Source organism: Ambystoma mexicanum, chromosome 13, assembly GCF_040938575.1.
Source record: "Ambystoma mexicanum isolate Mex_15411 chromosome 13, UKY_AmexF1_1, whole genome shotgun sequence".
Taxonomy (NCBI): Eukaryota; Metazoa; Chordata; class Amphibia; order Caudata; family Ambystomatidae; genus Ambystoma; species Ambystoma mexicanum.
Window position 1 is genome coordinate 8,212,639 of NC_090938.1, and position 23,208 is coordinate 8,235,846.

At 57.0% G+C, this 23,208-nt stretch overlaps 1 protein-coding gene across 8 annotated transcripts in view; it reads right to left on the minus strand.

Annotated features, from left to right (window-relative positions):
* AMPD2 (adenosine monophosphate deaminase 2) overlaps window positions 1–23,208 on the minus strand; it is a 947,247-nt gene that overhangs the window by 267,341 nt on the left and 656,698 nt on the right. For all 8 annotated transcript variants that reach the window (XM_069632996.1, XM_069632994.1, XM_069632993.1 and 5 more), the window contains one exon: window positions 1,939–2,102. In XM_069632996.1, the coding sequence (XP_069489097.1) occupies window positions 1,939–2,102 (164 nt within the window). The remainder of the gene's footprint in view (window positions 1–1,938; window positions 2,103–23,208) is intronic.

Here is a 23,208-nt window from a genome sequence, read left to right on the forward strand (position 1 = left end):
GTGTGTATATGCACGGGCCTTCAGCTTGACAGGTCTGTGTGTATATGCACAGGCCTTCAGCTTGGCAGGTCTGTGTGTATAGGCACAGGCCTTGTAAATGCACAGGCCTTCAGCTTGGCAGGTCTGTGTGTATAGGCACAGGCCTTGTATATGCACAGGCCTTCAGCTTGGCAGGTCTGTGTGTATAGGCACAGGCCTTGTATATGCACAGGCCTTCAGCTTGGCAGGTCTGTGTGTGTATGCACGAGCCTTCAGCTTGGCAGGTCTGTGTGTATATGCACGGGCCTTCAGCTTGGCAGGTCTGTGTGTATAGGCACAGGCCTCGTATATGCACAGGCCTTCAGCTTGGCAGGTCTGTGTGTATAGGCACAGGCCTCGTATATGCACAGGCCTTCAGCTTGGCAGGTCTGTGTGTATAGGCACAGGCCTCGTATATGCACAGGCCTTCAGCTTGGCAGGTCTGTGTGTATAGGCACAGGCCTCGTAAATGCGCAGGCCTTCAGCTTGGCAGGTCTGTGTGTATAGGCACAGGCCTCGAATATGCACAGGCCTTCAGCTTGGCAGGTCTGTGTGTATATGCACAGGCCTTCAGCTTGGCAGGTCTGTGTGTATAGGCACAGGCCTCGTATATGCACAGGCCTTCAGCTTGGCAGGTCTGTGTGTATAGGCACAGGCCTTGTATATGCACAGGCCTTCAGCTTGGCAGGTCTGTGTGTGTATGCACGAGCCTTCAGCTTGGCAGGTCTGTGTGTATATGCACGGGCCTTCAGCTTGGCAGGTCTGTGTGTATAGGCACAGGCCTCGTATATGCACAGGCCTTCAGCTTGGCAGGTCTGTGTGTATAGGCACAGGCCTCGTATATGCACAGGCCTTCAGCTTGGCAGGTCTGTGTGTATAGGCACAGGCCTCGTATATGCACAGGCCTTCAGCTTGGCAGGTCTGTGTGTATAGGCACAGGCCTCGTAAATGCGCAGGCCTTCAGCTTGGCAGGTCTGTGTGTATAGGCACAGGCCTCGTATATGCACAGGCCTTCAGCTTGGCAGGTCTGTGTGTATAGGCACAGGCCTTGTATATGCACAGGCCTTCAGCTTGGCAGGTCTGTGTGTGTGTATGCACGAGCCTTCAGCTTGATAGGTCTGTGTGTGTATGCACGAGCCTTCAGCTTGGCAGGTCTGTGTGTGTATGCACGGGCCTTCAGCTTGGCAGGTCTGTGTGTGTATGCACGAGCCTTCAGCTTGATAGGTCTGTGAGTGTATGCACGGGCCTTCAGCTTGGCAGGTCTGTGTGTGTATGCACGGGCCTTCAGCTTGGCAGGTCTGTGTGTGTATGCACGAGCCTTCAGCTTGGCAGGTCTGTGTGTGTATGCACGAGCCTTCAGCTTGGCAGGTCTGTGTGTATAGGCACAGGCCTTGTATATGCACAGGCCTTCAGCTTGGCAGGTCTGTGTGTGTATGCACGAGCCTTCAGCTTGACAGGTCTGTGTGTATATGCACGGGCCTTCAGCTTGACAGGTCTGTGTGTATATGCACAGGCCTTCAGCTTGGCAGGTCTGTGTGTATAGGCACAGGCCTTGTATATGCACAGGCCTTCAGCTTGGCAGGTCTGTGTGTATAGGCACAGGCCTTGTATATGCACAGGCCTTCAGCTTGGCAGGTCTGTGTGTATAGGCACAGGCCTTGTATATGCACAGGCCTTCAGCTTGACAGGTCTGTGTGTATATGCACGGGCCTTCAGCTTGACAGGTCTGTGTGTATATGCACGGGCCTTCAGCTTGGCAGGTCTGTGCGTATAAGCACAGGTCTTTAGTTTGACAGAGGCACGTGCACATGGTCGACAGGTGTGAGTGCTCCGACAGGTGTGCATGCACATGGCGTGATATATGTGGAGGAGCATGCACATGGTGTGAGAGTAGCAGGACTGCACACGCGGAGTACTCACAAGAGCCGAGGCACCTGGACCAGCCACCGCACGTTGTTGGAGTGCACCTTGTGGTGCACAGCCCACCGGGCCAGGTTGTCCCACTCGTCCATGGAGCGGCCGTAGATGGAGAGTCGAAGTTCAGCATTCTGGTACTTGCTCTCCTCCAGGTCTGCCATCACCTCCTGCACAAGAGAAAAAAGCAATGCAGGTCCAACCAAGACTGCCAGGAGGAGACAGACAGACACACAGCCACAGGCCCACCCGGGTAGGCGGGGACAGGGGAGAAACTAACGCAGGCAGAGAAAGAGCTACAGCAATAGAGATGCAAGGTCACTGCACACACCAGCCCCTCAGAACACAGGATGGGTCTCACTGCACACACCAGCCCCTCAGAACACAGGATGGGTCTCGCTGCACACACCAGCCCCTCAGAACACAGGATGGGTCTCACTGCACACACCAGCCCATCAGAACACAGGATGGGTCTCGCTGCACACACCAGCCCCTCAGAACACAGGATGGGTCTCGCTGCACACACCAGCCCCTCAGAACACAGGATGGGTCTCACTGCACACACCAGCCCCTCGGAACACAGGATGGGTCTCACTGCACACACCAGCCCCTCAGAACACAGGATGGGTCTCACTGCACACACCAGCCCCTCAGAACACAGGATGGGTCTCGCTGCACACACCAGCCCCTCAGAACACAGGATGGGTCTCACTGCACACACCAGCCCCTCAGAACACAGGATGGGTCTCGCTGCACACACCAGCCCCTCAGAACACAGGATGGGTCTCGCTGCACACACCCGCCCCTCAGAACACAGGATGGGTCTCACTGCACACACCAGCCCCTCAGAACACAGGATGGGTCTCACTGCACATACCAGCCCCTCAGAACACAGGATGGGTCTCACTGCACACATCAGCCCCTCATGGGTCTCACTGCACACATCCGCCCCTCAGAACACAGGATGGGTCTCACTGCACACACCAGCCCCTCAGAACACAGGACGGGTCTCACTGCACACACCAGCCCCTCAGAACACAGGATGGGTCTCACTGCACACACCAGCCCCTCAGAACACAGGATGGGTCTCACTGCACACACCAGCCCATCAGAACACAGGATGGGTCTCGCTGCACACACCAGCCCCTCAGAACACAGGATGGGTCTCACTGCACACACCAGCCCCTCAGAACACAGGATGGGTCTCACTGCACACACCAGCCCCTCAGAACACAGGATGGGTCTCACTGCACACACCAGCCCCTCAGAACACAGGATGGGTCTCACTGCACACATCAGCCCCTCGGACCACAGGATGGTCTCGCTGCACACACCAGCCCCTCAGAACACAGGATGGGTCTCACTGCAAACACCAGCCCCTCAGACCACAGGATGGGTCTCACTGCACACACCCGCCCCTCAGAACACAGGATGGGTCTCACTGCACACGCCAGCCCCTCAGAACACAGGATGGGTCTCACTGCACACACCAGCCCCTCAGAACACAGGATGGGTCTCACTGCACACATCAGCCCCTCATGGGTCTCACTGCACACATCAGCCCCTCAGAACACAGGATGGGTCTCACTGCACACATCAGCTCCTCAGAACACAGGATGGGTCTCACTGCACACACCAGCGCCTCAGAACACAGGATGGGTCTAACTGCACACACCAGCCCCTCAGACCACATGATGGGTCTCACTGCACACATCAGCCCTCAAGCCTCTGGATGAGTCTCACTGCACACATCAGCCCCTCAGATCACAGGGTTGGTCTCACTGAACACTTCAGCCCTCAGGCACCAGGATGGGTCTCACTGCACACATCACCCCATAATGGGTCTCACTGCACACATCAGCCCCTCAGACCATAGGGTGGGTCTCACTGCACACACCAGCCTCTCAGACCACAGGGTGGGTCTCATGGGTCTCACTGCACATATCCGCCCCTCAGACCACAGGATGGGTCTCACTGCACACATCAGCCCCCAGCCCCAGGATGGATCTCACTGCACACATTAGCCCTCGGGCCATAGGATGGGTATCACTGCACACATTACCTCCTCAGACCACAGGATTGGTCCCACTGCAGCCATCACCCCTTCGGACCACATGATGGGCCTCACTGAACACATCAGCCCCTCAGCCCCAGGATGGGTCTCAGTGTACACATCACCCCTCATGGGTCTCACTGCAAACATCAGCCCTCAGCCCCAGGATGGGTCTCACTGCACACATCAGCCCCTCAGACCACAGGATGGGTCTCACTGCACACATCACCCCTCATGAGCCTCACTGCACACTTCAGCCCCCAGGCCCCAGGATGGGTCTCACTGCATACATCAGCTCTCAGCCCCAGGATGGGTCTCACTGCACACATCAGCCCTCAGGCCTCTGGATGGGTCTCACTGCACATCAGCCCCTCAGACCACAGGATGGGTCTCACTGCACACATCACCCCTCATGGGCCTCACTGCACACTTCAGCCCCCAAGCCCCAGGATGGGTCTCACTGCATACATCAGCCCTCAGCCCCAGGATGGGTCTAACTGCATACACCAGCCCTCAGGCCTCTGGATGGGTCTCACTGCACATCAGCCTTCAGGCCCCGGGATGGGTCTCACTGCACACATCAGCCCTCAGGCAGCTGGAGGGGTCTCACTACAAACTTTAGCCCTCATGACCAAGGATGAGTCTCACTGCACATATCAGCCCTCAGCCCCAGGATGGGTCTCACTGTACACATTAGCTCTCAGGCCCAGGATAGGTTTCATGGCACACACACCCCTCAAGCCCCAGGATGGGTCTCACTGCACACATCTGCCATCAGGCCACAGGATGGGCCTCACTGCACACATCAGCCCCTTAGACCACAGGATGAGTCTCACTGCACACATCAGCCCCTCATGGGCCTCCATGCACACATCAGCCCTCAGCCCCAGGATGGGTCTTACTGCACACATCAGCCCCCGGGCCCCAGGATGGGTCTCACTGCACACATCAGCTCTCATGCCAAAGGTTGGGTCTCTCTGCACACTTCAGCCCTCAGCCCCAGGATGGGTCTCACTGCACACATCAGCCCTCGGGCCCCAAGAGGGGTCTCACTGCACATATCAGCTCTCATGCCAAAGGTTGGGTCTCTCTGCACACACCAGGCTTCATGCCCCAGGACGGGTCTCAATGCACACATCAGCCCCTCAGACCACAGGATGAGTCTCACTGCACACATCAGCCCCCAGGCCCCAGGATCGGTCTCACTGCACACTTCAGCCCTCAGACCCAGGATGGGTCTCACTGCACACATCAGCCCTCGGGCCCCAGGATGGGTCTCACTGCACACTCAGCTCTCAGGCACCAGGATGGGTCTCACTGCATACATCAGCCCCTCATGGGTCTCACTGCACACATCAGCCCCTCAGACCACAGGATGGGTCTCACTGCACACATCACCCCTCATGGGCCTCACTGCACACTTCAGCCCCCAGGCCCCAGGATGGGTCTCACTGCATACATCAGCCCTCACCCCCAGGATGCGCCTCACTGCACACATCAGCCCTCAGGCCTCTGGATGGGTCTCACTGCACATCAGCCTTCAGGCCCCGGGATGGGTCCCACTGCACACATCAGCCCTCATGCCCAAGGATGGGACTCACTGCACATATCAGCCCTCAGCCCCAGGATGGGTCTCACTGCACACAGTAGCTCTCAGGCCCAGGATAGGTCTCATGGCACACACCCCCCTCAAGCCCCAGGATGGGTCTCACTGCACACATCAGCCCCTCATGGGCCTCACTGCACACATCAGCTCTCAGGCCCTAGGATGGGTCTCACTGCACACTTCAGCCCTCAGCCCCGTGATGGGTCTCACTGCACAATTCAGCCCTCAGCCCCAGGATGGGTCTCACTGCACACATCAGCTCTCATGCCAAAGGATGGGTCTCTCTGCACACATCATGCTTCATGCCCCAGGATGGGTCTCACTGCACACATCAGCCCCTCAGACCACAGGATGAGTCTCACTGCACACATCAGCCCCCAGGCCCCAGGATCGGTCTCACTGCACACTTCAGCCCTCAGACCCAGGATGGGTCTCACTGCACACATCAGCCCTCGGGCCCCAGGATGGGTCTCACTGCACACATCAGCTCTCAGGCACCAGGATGGGTCTCACTGCATACATCAGCCCCTCATGGGTCTCACTGCACACATCAGCCCATCAGACCACAGGATGGGTCTCACCACACACATCAGACCTTCAGACCAGAGGATGGGTCTCACTGCACACATCAGCCCCTCAGACCACAGGATGGGTCTCACTGCACACTTCAGCGCTCGGGCGCCAGGATGAGTTTCACTGGACACATCAGCCCTCAGGCTTCTGGATGAGTCTCACTGCACACATCAGCCCCTCAGACCACAGGATGGGTCTCACTGAACACTTCAGCCCTCAGGCACTAGGATGGGTCTCACTGCACACATCACCCCCTAATGGGTCTCACTGCACACATCAGCCCCTCAGACCATAGGGTGGGTCTCACTGCACACACCAGCCCCTCAGACCACAGGGTGGGTCTCACTGCACACATCACCCCTCATGGGTCTCACTGCACATATCCGCCCCTCAGACCACAGGATGGGTCTCACTGCACACATCAGCATTCAGGCCCCAGGATGGGTCTCACTGCACACATCAGCCACTCAGACCACAGGATGGATCTCACTGCACACATCACCCCTCATGGGCCTCACTGCACACTTCAGCCCCCAGGCCACAGGATGGGTCTCACTGCATACATCAGCCCTCAGCCCCAGGATGTGTCTCACTGCACACATCAGCCCTCAGGCCTCTGGATGGGTCTCACTGCACATCAGCCTTCAGGCCACGGGATGGGTCTCACTGCACACATCAGCCCTCAGGCAGCTGGAGGGGTCTCACTACAAACTTCAGCCCTCATGCCCAAGGATGGGTCTCACTGCACATATCAGCCCTCAGCCCCAGGAAGGGTCTCACTGCACACATTCGCTCTCAGGCCCAGGATAGGTCTCATGGCACACACCCCCCTCAAGCCCCAGGATGGGTCTCACTGCACACATCAGCCATCAGGCCACAGGATGGGCCTCACTGCACACATCAGCCCCTTAGACCACAGGATGAGTCTCACTGCACACATCAGCCACTCATGGGTCTCACCACACACTTCCGCCCTCAGCCCCATGATGGGTCTCACTGCACACTTCAGCCCTCAGCCCCAGGATGGGTCTCACTGCACACATCAGCCCTCGGGCCCCAGGATGGGTCTCACTGCACACATCAGCTCTCATTCCAAAGGATGGGTCTCACTGCACACATCAGCCCCTCAGACCACAGGATGAGTCTCACTGCACACAGCAGCCCCCAGGCCCCAGGATCGGTCTCACTGCACACTTCAGCCCTCAGACCCAGGATGGGTCTCACTGCACACAGTAGCTCTCAGGCCCAGGATAGGTCTCATGGCACACACCCCCCTCAAGCCCCAGGATGGGTCTCACTGCACACATCAGCCCCTCATGGGCCTCACTGCACACATCAGCTCTCAGGCCCTAGGATGGGTCTCACTGCACACTTCAGCCCTCAGCCCCATGATGGGTCTCACTGCACAATTCAGCCCTCAGCCCCAGGATGGGTCTCACTGCACACATCAGCTCTCATGCCAAAGGATGGGTCTCTCTGCACACATCATGCTTCATGCCCCAGGATGGGTCTCACTGCACACATCAGCCCCTCAGACCACAGGATGAGTCTCACTGCACACATCAGCCCCCAGGCCCCAGGATCGGTCTCACTGCACACTTCAGCCCTCAGACCCAGGATGGGTCTCACTGCACACATCAGCCCTCGGGCCCCAGGATGGGTCTCACTGCACACATCAGCTCTCAGGCACCAGGATGGGTCTCACTGCATACATCAGCCCCTCATGGGTCTCACTGCACACATCAGCCCATCAGACCACAGGATGGGTCTCACCACACACATCAGACCTTCAGACCAGAGGATGGGTCTCACTGCACACATCAGCCCCTCAGACCACAGGATGGGTCTCACTGCACACTTCAGCGCTCGGGCGCCAGGATGAGTTTCACTGGACACATCAGCCCTCAGGCTTCTGGATGAGTCTCACTGCACACATCAGCCCCTCAGACCACAGGATGGGTCTCACTGAACACTTCAGCCCTCAGGCACTAGGATGGGTCTCACTGCACACATCACCCCCTAATGGGTCTCACTGCACACATCAGCCCCTCAGACCATAGGGTGGGTCTCACTGCACACACCAGCCCCTCAGACCACAGGGTGGGTCTCACTGCACACATCACCCCTCATGGGTCTCACTGCACATATCCGCCCCTCAGACCACAGGATGGGTCTCACTGCACACATCAGCATTCAGGCCCCAGGATGGGTCTCACTGCACACATCAGCCACTCAGACCACAGGATGGATCTCACTGCACACATCACCCCTCATGGGCCTCACTGCACACTTCAGCCCCCAGGCCACAGGATGGGTCTCACTGCATACATCAGCCCTCAGCCCCAGGATGTGTCTCACTGCACACATCAGCCCTCAGGCCTCTGGATGGGTCTCACTGCACATCAGCCTTCAGGCCACGGGATGGGTCTCACTGCACACATCAGCCCTCAGGCAGCTGGAGGGGTCTCACTACAAACTTCAGCCCTCATGCCCAAGGATGGGTCTCACTGCACATATCAGCCCTCAGCCCCAGGAAGGGTCTCACTGCACACATTCGCTCTCAGGCCCAGGATAGGTCTCATGGCACACACCCCCCTCAAGCCCCAGGATGGGTCTCACTGCACACATCAGCCATCAGGCCACAGGATGGGCCTCACTGCACACATCAGCCCCTTAGACCACAGGATGAGTCTCACTGCACACATCAGCCACTCATGGGTCTCACCACACACTTCCGCCCTCAGCCCCATGATGGGTCTCACTGCACACTTCAGCCCTCAGCCCCAGGATGGGTCTCACTGCACACATCAGCCCTCGGGCCCCAGGATGGGTCTCACTGCACACATCAGCTCTCATTCCAAAGGATGGGTCTCACTGCACACATCAGCCCCTCAGACCACAGGATGAGTCTCACTGCACACAGCAGCCCCCAGGCCCCAGGATCGGTCTCACTGCACACTTCAGCCCTCAGACCCAGGATGGGTCTCACTGCACACATCAGCCCTCGGGCCCCAGGATGGGTCTCCCTGCTAACATCAGCCCTCAGGCCCCAGGATGGGTCTCACTGCACACATCAGCCCTTGGGCCCCAGGATGGGTCTCACTGCACACATCAGCTCTCATGCCCCAGGATGGGTCTCACTGTACACATCAGCCCCTCAGACCACAGGATGAGTCTCACTGCACACATCAGCTCTCAGGCACCAGGATGGGTCTCACTGCACACATCGGCCCCTCAGATCACAGGGTGGGTCTCACTGCACACACCAGCCCCTCATAGGTCTCACTGCACAGATCAGCCCCTCAGACCACATGATGGGTCTCACTGCACACTTCAGCCCTCAGGCCCCAGGATGGGTCTCACTGTACACATCAGCCCCCGGGCCCCAGGATGGGTCACGCTGCACATATGAGCCCTCAGGCCACAGGATGGGTCTCACTGCACACACCAGCCTTCAGGCCCCAGGATGGGTCTCACTGCACACATCAGCCCCTCAGACCACAGGATGAGTCTCACTGCACACTTCAGCCCTCAGACCCAGGATGGGTCTCACTGCACACATCAGCCCCTCATGGGCCTCACTGCACACATCAGCCCTCAGCCCCAGGATGGGTCTTACTGCACACATCAGCTCTCAGGCCCTAGAATGGATCTCACTGCACACTTCAGCCCTCAGCCCCATGATGGGTCTCACTGCACACTTCAGCCCTCAGCCCCAGGATGGGTCTCACTGCACACATCAGCTCTCATGCCAAAGGATGGGTCTCTCTGCACACATCATGCTTCATGCCCCAGGATGGGTCTCACTGCACACATCAGCCCCTCAGACCACAGGATGAGTCTCACTGCACACATCAGCCCCCAGGCCCCAGGATAGGTCTCACTGCACACTTCAGCCCTCAGACCCAGGATGGGTCTCACTGCACACATCAGCCCTCGGGCCCCAGGATGGGTCTCACTGCACACATCAGCCCCTCATGGGTCTCACTGCACACATCAGCCCATCAGACCATAGGATGGGTCTCACCACACACATCAGACCTTCAGACCAGAGGATGGGTCTCACTGCACACATCAGCCCCTCAGACCACAGGATGGGTCTCACTGCACACTTCAGCGCTCGGGCGCCAGGATGAGTTTCACTGGACACATCAGCCCTCAGGCTTCTGGATGAGTCTCACTGCACACATCAGCCCCTCAAACCACAGGATGGGTCTCACTGAACACTTCAGCCCTCAGGCACTAGGATGGGTCTCACTGCACACATCACCCCCTAATGGGTCTCACTGCACACATCAGCCCCTCAGACCATAGGGTGGGTCTCACTGCACACACCAGCCCCTCAGACCACAGGGTGGGTCTCATGGGTCTCACTGCACATATCCGCCCCTCAGACCACAGGATGGGTCTCACTGCACACATCAGCATTCAGGCCCCAGGATGGGTCTCACTGCACACATCAGCCACTCAGACCACAGGATGGGTCTCACTGCACACATCACCCCTCATGGGCCTCACTGCACACTTCAGCCCCCAGGCCACAGGATGGGTCTCACTGCATACATCAGCCCTCAGCCCCAGGATGTGTCTCACTGCACACATCAGCCCTCAGGCCTCTGGATGGGTCTCACTGCACATCAGCCTTCAGGCCACGGGATGGGTCTCACTGCACACATCAGCCCTCAGGCAGCTGGAGGGGTCTCACTACAAACTTCAGCCCTCATGCCCAAGGATGGGTCTCACTGCACATATCAGCCCTCAGCCCCAGGAAGGGTCTCACTGCACACATTCGCTCTCAGGCCCAGGATAGGTCTCATGGCACACACCCCCCTCAAGCCCCAGGATGGGTCTCACTGCGCACATCAGCCATCAGGCCACAGGATGGGCCTGACTGCACACATCAGCCCCTTAGACCACAGGATGAGTCTCACTGCACACATCAGCCACTCATGGGTCTCACCACACACTTCCGCCCTCAGCCCCATGATGGGTCTCACTGCACACTTTAGCCCTCAGCCCCAGGATGGGTCTCACTGCACACATCAGCCCTCGGGCCCCAGGATGGGTCTCACTGCACACATCAGCTCTCATTCCAAAGGATGGGTCTCACTGCACACATCAGCCCCTCAGACCACAGGATGAGTCTCACTGCACACAGCAGCCCCCAGGCCCCAGGATCGGTCTCACTGCACACTTCAGCCCTCAGACCCACGATGGGTCTCACTGCACAGATCAGCCCTCGGGCCCCAGGATGGGTCTCCCTGCTAACATCAGCCCTCAGGCCCCAGGATGGGTTTCACTGCACACATCAGCCCTTGGGCCCCAGGATGGGTCTCACTGCACACATCAGCTCTCATGCCCCAGGATGGGTCTCACTGTACACATCAGCCCCTCAGACCACAGGATGAGTCTCACTGCACACATCAGCTCTCAGGCACCAGGATGGGTCTCACTGCACACATCAGCCCCTCAGATCACAGGGTGGGTCTCACTGCACACACCAGCCCCTCATAGGTCTCACTGCACACATCAGCCCCTCAGACCACATGATGGGTCTCACTGCACACTTCAGCCCTCAGGCCCCAGGATGGGTCTCACTGTACACATCAGCCCCCGGGCCCCAGGATGGGTCTCACTGTACACATCAGCCCTCAGGCCACAGGATGGGTCTCACTGCACACACCAGCCTTCAGGCCCCAGGATGGGTCTCACTGCACACATCAGCCCCTCAGACCACAGGATGAGTCTCACTGCACACTTCCGCCCTCAGACCCAGGATGGGTCTCACTGCACACATCAGCCCTGGGGCCCCAGGATGGGTCTCACTGCACATATCAGCTCTCAGGCACCAGGATGGGTCTCACTGCATACATCAGCCCCTCATGGGTCTCACTGCACACATCAGCCCCTCAGACCACAGAATGGGTCTCACAGCACACATCAGACCTTCAGACCAGAGGATGGGTCTCACTGCACACATCAGCCCCTCAGATCACAGGATGGGTCTCACTGCACACATCAGCCCTTGAGACCACAGGATGAGTCTCACTGCACACATGAGCCCCTCAGACCACAGGATGGGTCTTACTGCACACTCCAGACCCTCATGGGTCTCACTGCACACATCAGCCCCCAGACCAAAGGATGGGTCTCACTGCACACATCAGCCCTTCAGACTCCAGAATGACTCCCACTGCACACATCAGCCCCTCAGACCACAGGATGGGTCTCACTGCACACTTAAGCCCCTCAGACCCCAGGATGAGTCTCACAGCACACATCAGCCCTCAGGCTTCTAGATGGGTCTCACTGCACACATCAGCCCCTCAGACCACAGGATGGGTCTCACTGCACACATCAGCCCCTCACACTACAGGATGGGTCTCACTGCACACACCAGCCCTCAGGCGCCAGGATGAGTCTCACTGGACACATCAGTCTTCAGGCCTCTGGATGGATCTCACTGCACACATCAGCCCCTCAGACCACAGGATGAGCCTCACTGCACACATCAGCCCTCAGGCCTGTGGATGGGTCTCACTGCATACATAAGCCCCTCAGACCACAGGATGGGTCTCAATGCACACTTCAGTCCTCAGGCCCCAGGATAGGTCTCACTGCACACATCAGCCCCTCAGACCACAGGATGGGTCTCACTGCACACATCATCCCTCGTGGTCCTCACTGCACACTTCAGCTCCTAGGCCCCAGGATGGGTCTCACTGCACACATCAGCCCTCAGGCCCCGGGATGGATCTCACTTCACACATCAGCCCTCAGGCAGCCGGAGGGGTCTCACTGCAAACTTCAGCCCTCATGCCCAAGGTTGGGTCTCACTGCAGGTATCAGCCCCCAGCCCCAGGATGGGTCTCACTTCACACTTCAGCCCTCGTGCCCCAGGATGGGTCTCACTGCACACATCAGGCCTCAGCCCCAGGATGGGTCTCACAGCACACATCAGCCCCCAGGCCCTAGGATGGGTCTCATTGCACACATCAGCCCCTTAGACCACAGGATGAGTCTCACTGCACACATCAGCCCCTCATGGGTCTCAGTGCACACATCAGCCCTCAGCCCCAGGATGGGTCTCACTGCACACATCAGCCCCCAGGCCCTAGGATGGGTCCCACTGCACACTTCAGCCCTCAGCCCCATGATGGGTCTCACTGCACACTTCAGCCCTCAGCCCCAGGATGGGTTTCACTGCACACATCAGCCCTCGGGCCCCAGGATGGGTCTCACTGCACACATCAGCTCTCAGGCCCCACAATGGGTCTCTCTGCACACATCAGCCTTCATGCCCCAGGATCGGTCTCACTGCACACTTCAGCCCTCAGACCCAGGATGGGTCTCACTGCACACATCAGCCCTCGGGCCCCAGGATGGGTCTCCCTGCTAACATCAGCCCTCAGGCCCCAGGATGGGTCTCACTGCACACATCAGCCCTTGGGCCCCAGGATGGGTCTCACTGCACACATCAGCTCTCATGCCCCAGGATGGGTCTCACTGTACACATCAGCCCCTCAGACCACAGGATGAGTCTCACTGCACACATCAGCTCTCAGGCACCAGGATGGGTCTCACTGCACACATCGGCCCCTCAGATCACAGGGTGGGTCTCACTGCACACACCAGCCCCTCATAGGTCTCACTGCACAGATCAGCCCCTCAGACCACATGATGGGTCTCACTGCACACTTCAGCCCTCAGGCCCCAGGATGGGTCTCACTGTACACATCAGCCCCCGGGCCCCAGGATGGGTCACGCTGCACATATGAGCCCTCAGGCCACAGGATGGGTCTCACTGCACACACCAGCCTTCAGGCCCCAGGATGGGTCTCACTGCACACATCAGCCCCTCAGACCACAGGATGAGTCTCACTGCACACTTCAGCCCTCAGACCCAGGATGGGTCTCACTGCACACATCAGCCACTCATGGGCCTCACTGCACACATCAGCCCTCAGCCCCAGGATGGGTCTTACTGGACACATCAGCTCTCAGGCCCTAGAATGGATCTCACTGCACACTTCAGCCCTCAGCCCCATGATGGGTCTCACTGCACACTTCAGCCCTCAGCCCCAGGATGGGTCTCACTGCACACATCAGCTCTCATGCCAAAGGATGGGTCTCTCTGCACACATCATGCTTCATGCCCCAGGATGGGTCTCACTGCACACATCAGCCCCTCAGACCACAGGATGAGTCTCACTGCACACATCAGCCCCCAGGCCCCAGGATAGGTCTCACTGCACACTTCAGCCCTCAGACCCAGGATGGGTCTCACTGCACACATCAGCCCTCGGGCCCCAGGATGGGTCTCACTGCACACATCAGCTCTCAGGCACCAGGATGGGTCTCACTGCATACATCAGCCCCTCATGGGTCTCACTGCACACATCAGCCCATCAGACCACAGGATGGGTCTCACCACACACATCAGACCTTCAGACCAGAGGATGGGTCTCACTGCACACATCAGCCCCTCAGACCACAGGATGGGTCTCACTGCACACTTCAGCGCTCGGGCGCCAGGATGAGTTTCACTGGACACATCAGCCCTCAGGTTTCTGGATGAGTCTCACTGCACACATCAGCCCCTCAAACCACAGGATGGGTCTCACTGAACACTTCAGCCCTCAGGCACTAGGATGGGTCTCACTGCACACATCACCCCCTAATGGGTCTCACTGCACACATCAGCCCCTCAGACCATAGGGTGGGTCTCACTGCACACACCAGCCCCTCAGACCACAGGGTGGGTCTCATGGGTCTCACTGCACATATCCGCCCCTCAGACCACAGGATGGGTCTCACTGCACACATCAGCATTCAGGCCCCAGGATGGGTCTCACTGCACACATCAGCCACTCAGACCACAGGATGGGTCTCACTGCACACATCACCCCTCATGGGCCTCACTGCACACTTCAGCCCCCAGGCCACAGGATGGGTCTCACTGCATACATCAGCCCTCAGCCCCAGGATGTGTCTCACTGCACACATCAGCCCTCAGGCCTCTGGATGGGTCTCACTGCACATCAGCCTTCAGGCCACGGGATGGGTCTCACTGCACACATCAGCCCTCAGGCAGCTGGAGGGGTCTCACTACAAACTTCAGCCCTCATGCCCAAGGATGGGTCTCACTGCACATATCAGCCCTCAGCCCCAGGAAGGGTCTCACTGCACACATTCGCTCTCAGGCCCAGGATAGGTCTCATGGCACACACCCCCCTCAAGCCCCAGGATGGGTCTCACTGCGCACATCAGCCATCAGGCCACAGGATGGGCCTGACTGCACACATCAGCCCCTTAGACCACAGGATGAGTCTCACTGCACACATCAGCCAGTCATGGGTCTCACCACACACTTCCGCCCTCAGCCCCATGATGGGTCTCACTGCACACTTTAGCCCTCAGCCCCAGGATGGGTCTCACTGCACACATCAGCCCTCGGGCCCCAGGATGGGTCTCACTGCACACATCAGCTCTCATTCCAAAGGATGGGTCTCACTGCACACATCAGCCCCTCAGACCACAGGATGAGTCTCACTGCACACAGCAGCCCCCAGGCCCCAGGATCGGTCTCACTGCACACTTCAGCCCTCAGACCCACGATGGGTCTCACTGCACAGATCAGCCCTCGGGCCCCAGGATGGGTCTCCCTGCTAACATCAGCCCTCAGGCCCCAGGATGGGTTTCACTGCACACATCAGCCCTTGGGCCCCAGGATGGGTCTCACTGCACACATCAGCTCTCATGCCCCAGGATGGGTCTCACTGTACACATCAGCCCCTCAGACCACAGGATGAGTCTCACTGCACACATCAGCTCTCAGGCACCAGGATGGGTCTCACTGCACACATCAGCCCCTCAGATCACAGGGTGGGTCTCACTGCACACACCAGCCCCTCATAGGTCTCACTGCACACATCAGCCCCTCAGACCACATGATGGGTCTCACTGCACACTTCAGCCCTCAGGCCCCAGGATGGGTCTCACTGTACACATCAGCCCTCAGGCCACAGGATGGGTCTCACTGCACACACCAGCCTTCAGGCCCCAGGATGGGTCTCACTGCACACATCAGCCCCTCAGACCACAGGATGAGTCTCACTGCACACTTCCGCCCTCAGACCCAGGATGGGTCTCACTGCACACATCAGCCCTGGGGCCCCAGGATGGGTCTCACTGCACATATCAGCTCTCAGGCACCAGGATGGGTCTCACTGCATACATCAGCCCCTCATGGGTCTCACTGCACACATCAGCCCCTCAGACCACAGAATGGGTCTCACAGCACACATCAGACCTTCAGACCAGAGGATGGGTCTCACTGCACACATCAGCCCCTCAGATAACAGGATGGGTCTCACTGCACACATCAGCCCTTGAGACCACAGGATGAGTCTCACTGCACACATGAGCCCCTCAGACCACAGGATGGGTCTTACTGCACACTCCAGACCCTTATGGGTCTCACTGCACACATCAGCCCCCAGACCAAAGGATGGGTCTCACTGCACACATCAGCCCTTCAGACTCCAGAATGACTCCCACTGCACACATCAGCCCCTCAGACCACAGGATGGGTCTCACTGCACACTTAAGCCCCTCAGACCCCAGGATGAGTCTCACAGCACACATCAGCCCTCAGGCTTCTAGATGGGTCTCACTGCACACATCAGCCCCTCAGACCACAGGATGGGTCTCACTGCACACATCAGCCCCTCACACTACAGGATGGGTCTCACTGCACACACCAGCCCTCAGGCGCCAGGATGAGTCTCACTGGACACATCAGTCTTCAGGCCTCTGGATGGATCTCACTGCACACATCAGCCCCTCAGACCACAGGATGAGCCTCACTGCACACATCAGCCCTCAGGCCTGTGGATGGGTCTCACTGCATACATAAGCCCCTCAGACCACAGGATGGGTCTCAATGCACACTTCAGTCCTCAGGCCCCAGGATAGGTCTCACTGCACACATCAGCCCCTCAGACCACAGGATGGGTCTCACTGCACACATCATCCCTCGTGGTCCTCACTGCACACTTCAGCTCCTAGGCCCCAGGATGGGTCTCACTGCACACATCAGCCCTCAGGCCCCGGGATGGATCTCACTTCACACATCAGCCCTCAGGCAGCCGGAGGGGTCTCACTGCAAACTTCAGCCCTCATGCCCAAGGTTGGGTCTCACTGCAGGTATCAGCCCCCAGCCCCAGGATGGGTCTCACTTCACACTTCAGCCCTCGTGCCCCAGGATGGGTCTCACTGCACACATCAGGCCTCAGCCCCAGGATGGGTCTCACAGCACACATCAGCCCCCAGGCCCTAGGATGGGTCTCATTGCACACATCAGCCCCTTAGACCACAGGATGAGTCTCACTGCACACATCAGCCCCTCATGGGTCTCAGTCCACACATCAGCCCTCAGCCCCAGGATGGGTCTCACTGCACACATCAGCCCCCAGGCCCTAGGATGGGTCCCACTGCACACTTCAGCCCTCAGCCCCATGATGGGTCTCACTGCACACTTCAGCCCTCAGCCCCAGGATGGGTTTCACTGCACACATCAGCCCTCGGGCCCCAGGATGGGTCTCACTGCACACATCAGCTCTCAGGCCCCACAATGGGTCTCTCTGCACACATCAGCCTTCATGCCCCAGGATGGGTCCCACTGCACACATCAGCCCCTCAGACCACAGGATGAGTCTCACTGCACACATCAGCCCCCAGGCCCCAGGATCGGTCTCACTGCACACTTCAGCCCTCAGCCCCAGGATGGGTCTCACTGCACACATCAGCCCTAGGGCACCAGGATGGGTCTCACTGCACACATCAGCTCTCAGGCACCAGGATGGGTCTCACTGCACACATCAGCCTCAGACCACAGGATGGGTCTCACTGCACACATCAGCCCCTCAGACCAAAGGGTGGATCTCACTGCACACACCAGCCCCTCATGGGACTGACTGCACACATCAGCCCCTCAGACCACATGATGGGTCTCACTGCACACTTCAGCCCTCAGGCCCCAGGATGGGTCTCACTGCACACATCAGCCCCCGAGCCCCAGGATGGGTCACACTGCACATATCAGCTCTCACGCCCCAGGATCGGTCTCACTGCACACATCAGCCTTTAGGCCCCAGGATGGGTCTCACCGCACACATCAGCCCCTCAGACCACAGGATGAGTATCACTGCACACATCAGCCCCTTATGAGTCTCACTGCACAAATCAGCCCCCAGGCCCCAGGATGTGTCTGACTGCACAGTTCAGCCCTCAGCCCCAGGATGGGTCTCACTGCACACATCAGCTCTCAGTCCCCAGGATGGGTCTCACTGCACACATCAGCCTTCAGACCACAGGATGGGTCTCACTGCACACATCAGCCCCTCAGACCACAGGGTGGGCAACACTGCACACATCAGCCCCTCATGGGTCTCACTGCACACATCAGCCCTCAGCCACAGTGTTAGGCAGAAACCTGTGCAGTTCCCTTAGGAACCACTGCAAAAGATTTAGGACTACAGGTGTTGGCAGTAAACCCAATTGGTAGCAGTCTGTACCACCCAGATTTACCTGGTAGCTGTGGCTGGGCAGTCAGACTTCTCTTAAAATGAGTTAGGCAGTATATAGATTATACACAATAGGTACAGAGATACAGTAGCACAAGCAAACACTGACCAGAGCTTTGGTGTAAAAGTATATAATTATTTATTAAAAGACACACTTGTAAATTACACTAGCACACAACGAGGTAAGTAAATTCAACACACAGTCACTATTATATATATACAACCCTAATTACTTATTAGACAAGTCTTAGTGAGAAACACCACTTATTTTCAGACAGAGGTGAGTGCTTAACATAAGGTGGCACTCTAATAAGTTATAGAAAAAGGGAGGGAAAAGGCACAGTTATGAAAGCACACCATTTCAATACTTTTCAAAGAACCACAGTGAGGCAGGTTAGGCAAAGTCTACTGGAGAGCAAAGAAGTTCAATTGCCAGGCCCACTCTTAGAGAGAGTAAGCAAAATGTGTCCAGGGTCTCACAGTGGGGTTATGCCCAAAGAGTCTTTGTAGATAGTTCATAAAATATTGAGATCAATTCAGGAAAAGTTGGTTAACGGGCCCCAGGCCAACCCAGGTTAGAAAGTCGAGGATTTACTGTCGCCCTGAACGATCTGTCGCAAGGGAAGCCAGGGGGGACACAGTACCTGAAAAATGGGAAGAACGCTCCAGCGTGGGCAGTTGTTCCTGGCAGCGGGTGCAAGTCGGTGTTTCGTCTAGAGAAAGAGGAGGTCTCGATGTGGAGGAAAGCTGAAGGTCGTTGCGCTGCCAGGGAAGAAACCAGCCGCAGAGTTTCCCGGTGACAAGGTACCACCCTTTTCTTCGCGGTAGTGGTAAACCGTGGTATTCCAGTTCCCGGGGTGCTTGGCACGGGCAAGGCGGCCACGAGATGGTCCAGGAAGGCGAAAAGACGGGCAAACTGGTTATCCCCACCAGTCAAAGGAAGAAGACTCTCCGGACTGGAGATCTCCTCTGTCGCCGGGAAAAGTGGTGAGACGGTAGTGTCGTCGTTGCAGGTCGGCTCGGCTTATCCTTCCTCGGATTCTTTAGGTCCTGTGGCGACGTCTGAAGTTCCAGTCCCCAAAGCCCTGCTCTTATGCAGAAAACCCCCATTCATTCAGCCTAGCTGTCACTCAAACATGCTAAGTGGTGAGCCGGGCGGCTCACCACTTGGGCCAATCACACAAGAGTGCGACTTGAGTTGCCGAGGCAACTCAGTCCAGGGTGCCTAAACCCCCTCCCACACACCCTGTGGTACCCAGACAGAGTGACACCACTTTTGGAGGCATCTGTGGAGAAGCCCGCCAAAAAGTGGAACAAAGGGCTCGACTTGGGTTGGAGTCACAGAAGCGAACAAAACGCCATTTTGGAACCAAGTTTCGGCAAAAAATACCAACCGGTGAATTTATATTAATTTAATAAACCGGCGGTATGTTCGAGGCTATTTTAAAAAGTGGTAGCCTCGAACAATGGGAAAATCCCATAGGAATATATTCACGGTCGAATATAAAAAGTAGTATCCACTGCCACCAGCCAAAACTCGGTCGGGGGGCACTGGACAGTGCCCCCTCGAACAACAGACCCTGGGGCAATCGAATTGCCCCGACCAGTACGTCCACAATAGGATGGTTTGTACTGGTTCTGTTCACAATTTGAGACTAGTAAAGTCAATGGTGACTTTACATGCCCTGGGAGACAGTAGTCAGTCCCAGGGTTTGGAGTCTATGTTTGGGGGTCGCTACGACACCCCTGGGTTACGGCACGGAGGGTGCTGTGTAACCCACATATCAAAAACACATGACACCCTATGGGGAAAAGGACCCCATAGCCCATAAAACACATACAAAGTCAAAGGAATACCTCAAATCATGTCCAAGAGTGGGAGGAAAAGAGTCTCACTTTTAGCAGGAGAAAAAAATAAACCCCAAAAATCCAGCAAAGCTGCTGGGGGACTCACTAGGTTTGGGAAATTAGCCTTTACAGAGAATTCTCCCTAAAACACAGGATGGGTCTCACTGCACAAATCAGCCCCTCATGGGTCTCACTGCACATATCAGCCCCTCAGACCACAGGATGGGTCTCACTGCACACATCAGCCCTCAGGCCTCTGGATGGGTCTCACTGCACATCAGCCTTCAGGCCCCAGGATGGGTCTCACTGCACACTCCAGACCTCAGGCCACTGGAGAGGTCTCACTGCACACTTCAGCCCTCATGTACCATGATGGGTCTCATTGCACATATCAGCCCTCAGCCCCAGGAAGGGTCTCACTGCACACTTCATCCCTCGTGCCAGAGGATGGGTCTCACTGCACACTTCAGCCCTCGTGCCCCAGGGTGGGTCTCACTGCACACATCAGTCTTCAGGCCCCAGGATGGGTCTCACTGCACACCTCAGCCCCTCAGACCATAGGATGAGTTTCACTGTACACATCAGCCCTCATCCCCAGGATGGGTCTCACTGCATACATCAGTCCCCAGGCCCCAGGATGGGTCTCACTGCACACTTCAGCCCACAGCCCCAGGGTGGGTCTCACTGCATACATCAGACCTCGGGCCCCAGGATGGGTCTCACGGCACACATCAGCGATCAGGCCCCAGGATGGGTCTCACTGCACAGATCAGACCCTCATGGGTCTCACTGCAAACATTAGCCCCTCAGACCACAGGATGTCTCACTGCACACATCAGCTCCTCAGACCACAGGATGGCTCTCACTGCACACATCAGCCCTTCAAACCACAGGGTGAGTCTCACTGCACACATCAGCCCCTTAGACCACAGGGTGGGTCTCACTGCACACTTCAGCTCCTCATGGGTCTCACTGCACACATCAGCCCCTCAGACCACAGGATGGGTCTCACTGCACACATCAGACCCTCAGACCACAGGATGGGTCTCACTGCACACTTCAGCCCTCAGGCCCCAGGATGGGTCTCACTGCACACATCAGCCCCTCAGACCCCAGGATGACTCTCACTGCACACATCAGCCCTCAGGCCTCTGGATGGGTCTCACTGCACATATCAGCCCCTCACACCACAGGGTGGGTCTCATGGGTCTCACTGCACACATCAGCCCCTCATGGGTCTCACTGCACACATCAGTGGTAGGGGGAATTCTGTTAAAAAGCTAATTTCCCTTACCTATAGAGTCCCCCAGCAGCTTTGCAGGATTTTAAGGGTTTACCTTTTTCTCCTGCTAAGAGTGAGACTCTTTTTCCCACTTAGACAGATTGCTGATGTGTTTTTTAGGCTATTTCTGTGCTTATGGTCTATGGTTTTTTTTCTCACCCTCATAGGTATCATCTTTTTACATGTGTGTTACACAGCACCCTCAGTGCAGTAACACAGGGGTGTCATAGTGACCCCCAGACATAGACTCCATACCCTGGGACTGACTACTGTCTCCCAGGGAATGTAAATTCACCATTGACTTTACTAGTCAATAGTTATGAACAAAACCAGTACAAACCATCTTACTATGGAGGTACTGGAAAAGGCTTAATCGTTTTTCCCTGGTGTTCATTTTCGCGAGGGTATCTTTTTATTAACTTTACTCTGGTGTTTTTTTTTTGCCAGATCTTTAATAATATTTCTTTCTCGTGTCTCGCTCTGTAATCCAAGCCCATGTCGGGGCCCCTTTGTTCGTCCTTTTGGCTGGCTTCTGGACAGAAGCCCTCCTTCAGGCGCCAGTGAGTCTGGGGTAGACAGGATGTGTAGGAGGGTGAGTAGGCACCCTGGACAGGGTTATCTAAGCAACCCAAGTCGCACTCTGCCCTGATAGGCTGGGGAGTTATCCCGCCAGGATAACCACCCCGCTGTGTGAGTGACAGCTAGGCTGTATGAATGGGGGTTTTGCTGCATAAAAGTAGGGATCTGAGGACTGGAGGACAAGACGTCGCCACTGGTCTAAGAAATCCAAAGAGGAGAGAAGCCAAAGACATCTGCAACGACTGAACCACCGGTGAAGCCCTGCTGCAGCGTCTCACCACTTTTCTCCACACGACGAGAGAAGATCTTCACCTGCAAGAGCCTTCTTCCCTTGAGCTGGTGGGGCCAACCAGTTCACCAAACACCTTTCAGGACCTGCCTTGGTCAAATCACCAGTGCCAAGCACTAGCAGACCGAATACCCAGGCACCCGTCCACCACGACCGCGATTTAAAGGAGCATACCTTTTATTCCGTTTTGACATCACCGCAGCCGGCTTCTTCCCTGGGAGTGCAGTGACTCGAACCTTCCTCCACAATGAGAGCCTCTATATCTCTGCTGGATCTCCCGAACTGCAGGAACTGCCAGGAACAACCGCCACCGCAGCAGCCTCTTCCACTTTAAAGGTACACTGTTCCGCCAGGCCTCCCGTTTCGTCGGGTACTGCTAAAGGTGTTTTAAATCCTTTACTTTCCTTCTGGGCTGGCCGCCCTTATCGTCTAACATTGTATTTTTACCTTCTGCACCCT